The sequence below is a fragment of the Aplysia californica genome, unplaced genomic scaffold (genome assembly GCF_000002075.1).
Source record: "Aplysia californica isolate F4 #8 unplaced genomic scaffold, AplCal3.0 scaffold00557, whole genome shotgun sequence".
Lineage (NCBI taxonomy): Eukaryota > Metazoa > Mollusca > Gastropoda > Aplysiida > Aplysiidae > Aplysia > Aplysia californica.
The window spans coordinates 125771-128579 of NW_004797827.1; the positions used below are offsets into that span (position 1 = coordinate 125771).

Here is a 2809-nt window from a genome sequence, read left to right on the forward strand (position 1 = left end):
ACCCCCCCCCCTTTCTTCCCACCCAGCAGTAATGGGTACCTGACTTCGAGTTGGGGAAGTAAAGGGGGCGTGGAAAGGAACTGGCCACCCTACCACAATATGCCGAAGGTCAAGGAAGTTGTCTCACTAACAAGGCAATCCTCAATGTCCGAATCGGATGCGGGAACAACATTCCTTTCCTTTTACTATCGATGTGTGCAGTTTGTGTGATTTCTCTTTTTCTCGCTAATTTTGCACCTGACACAAAGCAACCCCAATCTCCGTCAATCTGAAATATCAGACTGAAAGAAGGACTTGAAAACTGAAAATTGCATATTATTATGGTGTGCCTTTAAACAACGTTTTTCAGTAAAATGTATATAAATGTGTTTTCACATTAACATAAAAGTTTTTAGCCGAAAAACTAAACTTCGATATTTAAAATTGCCAAACTGGAGGAAAGAATTGCTTTTTTCTTCGATTTCAATATTTTGACGAGAGCTTGATTTCCCCACGCTTCCTCACAAATCTTTCCAGAGCTGACATGCATGCAGCCAGCGTCTGACGTCTTGGGTCTGGAAGCGTTCCGAGTCCCCCAGATTGGAAACATCATGGCGGGCCAGACTCTGATTATTGGCTGCATGGCGGACAACGGTAGCGGGGAGATCGGGAACCGAACTCTGCACTGTGCCCCAGATCCGAACGACCCCAAACAGTTCATCCTGCAAGGCGATGACCCGATTTGTCCAGGTAAGGCCGAGACAATGGTATAATATTGTATTTGTAGATGTTTTACGCTAGGGTTAAAAAAGAATGTTGTGTTTGTAGGTGTCTTATAGCAATGTCAAAACAAGAACATTGTATTTGGAGGAGTTTTACAGCAAGAACATTGTATTTTTAGGTGTTTAACGTTAAGGTCAAGACAAGAACGTTGTATTAGTAGGTGTTTTATAGCATGCAATGTCAAAACAAGAACGTTGTATTTGTAGATGTTTTACGCCAATGTGAAGACAAGGATGTTTTACAGCAAGGTCAAAACAGGAACATTGTATTTGTAGGTGTTTTACGCCAAGGTCAAAGCAAGAACGTTGTATTTGTAGGTGTTTTACAAGGGGGTCAAAACAAGAACAGTGTATTTTTAAGTGTTATACGCCAAGGTCAGAACAAGCACGTTTTAACTGGAGGCGTTATATGAGCAAGGTCAAAACAAGAACAGTGTATTTGTAGGAGTTTTACAAGGGGGTCAAAACAAGAACAGTGCAGATGGAGACAATCGAGTAAAAAACAAAACAAAGCAAAACAACAATAAAATACAAAAAGGAGGCTGCATTAGAAACAGGCGTCCTTCCAGAAGGATCGTTCTAAAAAGCAAGTTCTTCAAGAGGAGGCGCATTTAAAAAGAAAGAAAAGAAAACGAAAAAGAAGGAAAAGAAGAAGAAAGGGGGAAAAGGACGAGCACACACACACACACGCACACACACACATACACAAACACACACACACACTCATCGACATACACACAAACACACACGCACGCACACCCACACGCACGCACACACATACGCACACACACACACACACACACACACACACACACACACGCACACACACACTCACACACACATACACACACTCACGCGCGCACACACATAAACATAATATTGTTTTCCTTATATGATATAAAGTATCATCATCATCCGGTGCCTTGCCGACTGGCGTTGGCGATCATGGACCTCCACTTCACTTTGTCTTTCATTGCAGCAATGGCGTCTTTTGTTCTTGCTGCTCCCAGCCATGTTGTCATCTTGTCCAGTATCTTTTACCTCTGTCTGCCTCTGCCTTTGCCTCTCTTTCTATCAAACTTGCCTGTTGTTACAATATTCTCCAATGCTTCTTTCCGCATTGTGTGTCCGAAGAAATCTGCCTGTCGCTTTCTTATATTCGTCATAAGCTGTCTTCTACAATTTGCTTCAACCAAGACTTCTTCATGTGTTTTTCTAGCTGTCCGTGGGATACGTAGCATGCGTCTTATGGACCAAAACTCTGTCGCCTCAATTGTTCTTTCCAGCTGTTTATTGATTGTCCATGCTTCGCACCCGTATAATAGGATTATATATTATGTATAAAATGTTTCGACCAACCATCCTCTAACTCTCTCCGTCCTCAGTGGTTGACTGTGGTGACCCTTGGCCAATCCCTGGTTCTATGCCGGTGACCCCCAATACAACCAGATACGGCGGCACCTTTGAGTTCATGTGCGACTCGAGCATAGGCTTCACACAGAACATGGGGGGCGTGTCAGCGCTGGGGAACCAGACGGTGCAGTGTCTGAACAGCGGGAGGTGGGGCTATGGGAATCTCACCTGTGAAGGTAAGGATGTGATGAGGATGATGATAATGATGATGATGACGATCTGGTCTTCCCGATTTTGTTTTTATCGCACCTTTTGACATTATGACGTGTAAGCGCGCACTTTTGTTGCTATAGCTTGTAGTCAATAGATTTTCCATTACATTTTTTGTACATGTTCCTGAAGAAGCCCTTTACAGGGCGAAACGTCGAACTTATTAAATTTGAAAAGTCTACTAAGTCTCATACCCTTTTTTTATTCCCTGCTATTTACAATGATGATGGTGTTGATTATCATGATGATGATGATGATGATGATGATGATGATGATGAACCTGTATAAAATTTGAAAATTTTTCAATGGATAGTAATAGTGAGATGATGATGATGATGATGATGATGATGATGATGATGATGATGATGATGATGTTAGTAATAGTGATAATAATAATAATGATGATGATAATAATAATGATAATT

General features: G+C 41.8%; 1 protein-coding gene across 1 annotated transcript in view; it reads left to right on the forward strand.

The window, feature by feature from the left end:
• LOC101855048 overlaps positions 1-2809 on the forward strand; it is a gene marked incomplete at its 5' end in the record, with an annotated part of 126015 nt that overhangs the window by 22398 nt on the left and 100808 nt on the right. Inside the window, 2 exon segments of the mRNA XM_013087202.2 lie at positions 517-729; positions 2147-2350. Of these exon segments, the coding sequence (XP_012942656.1) occupies positions 517-729; positions 2147-2350 (417 nt within the window).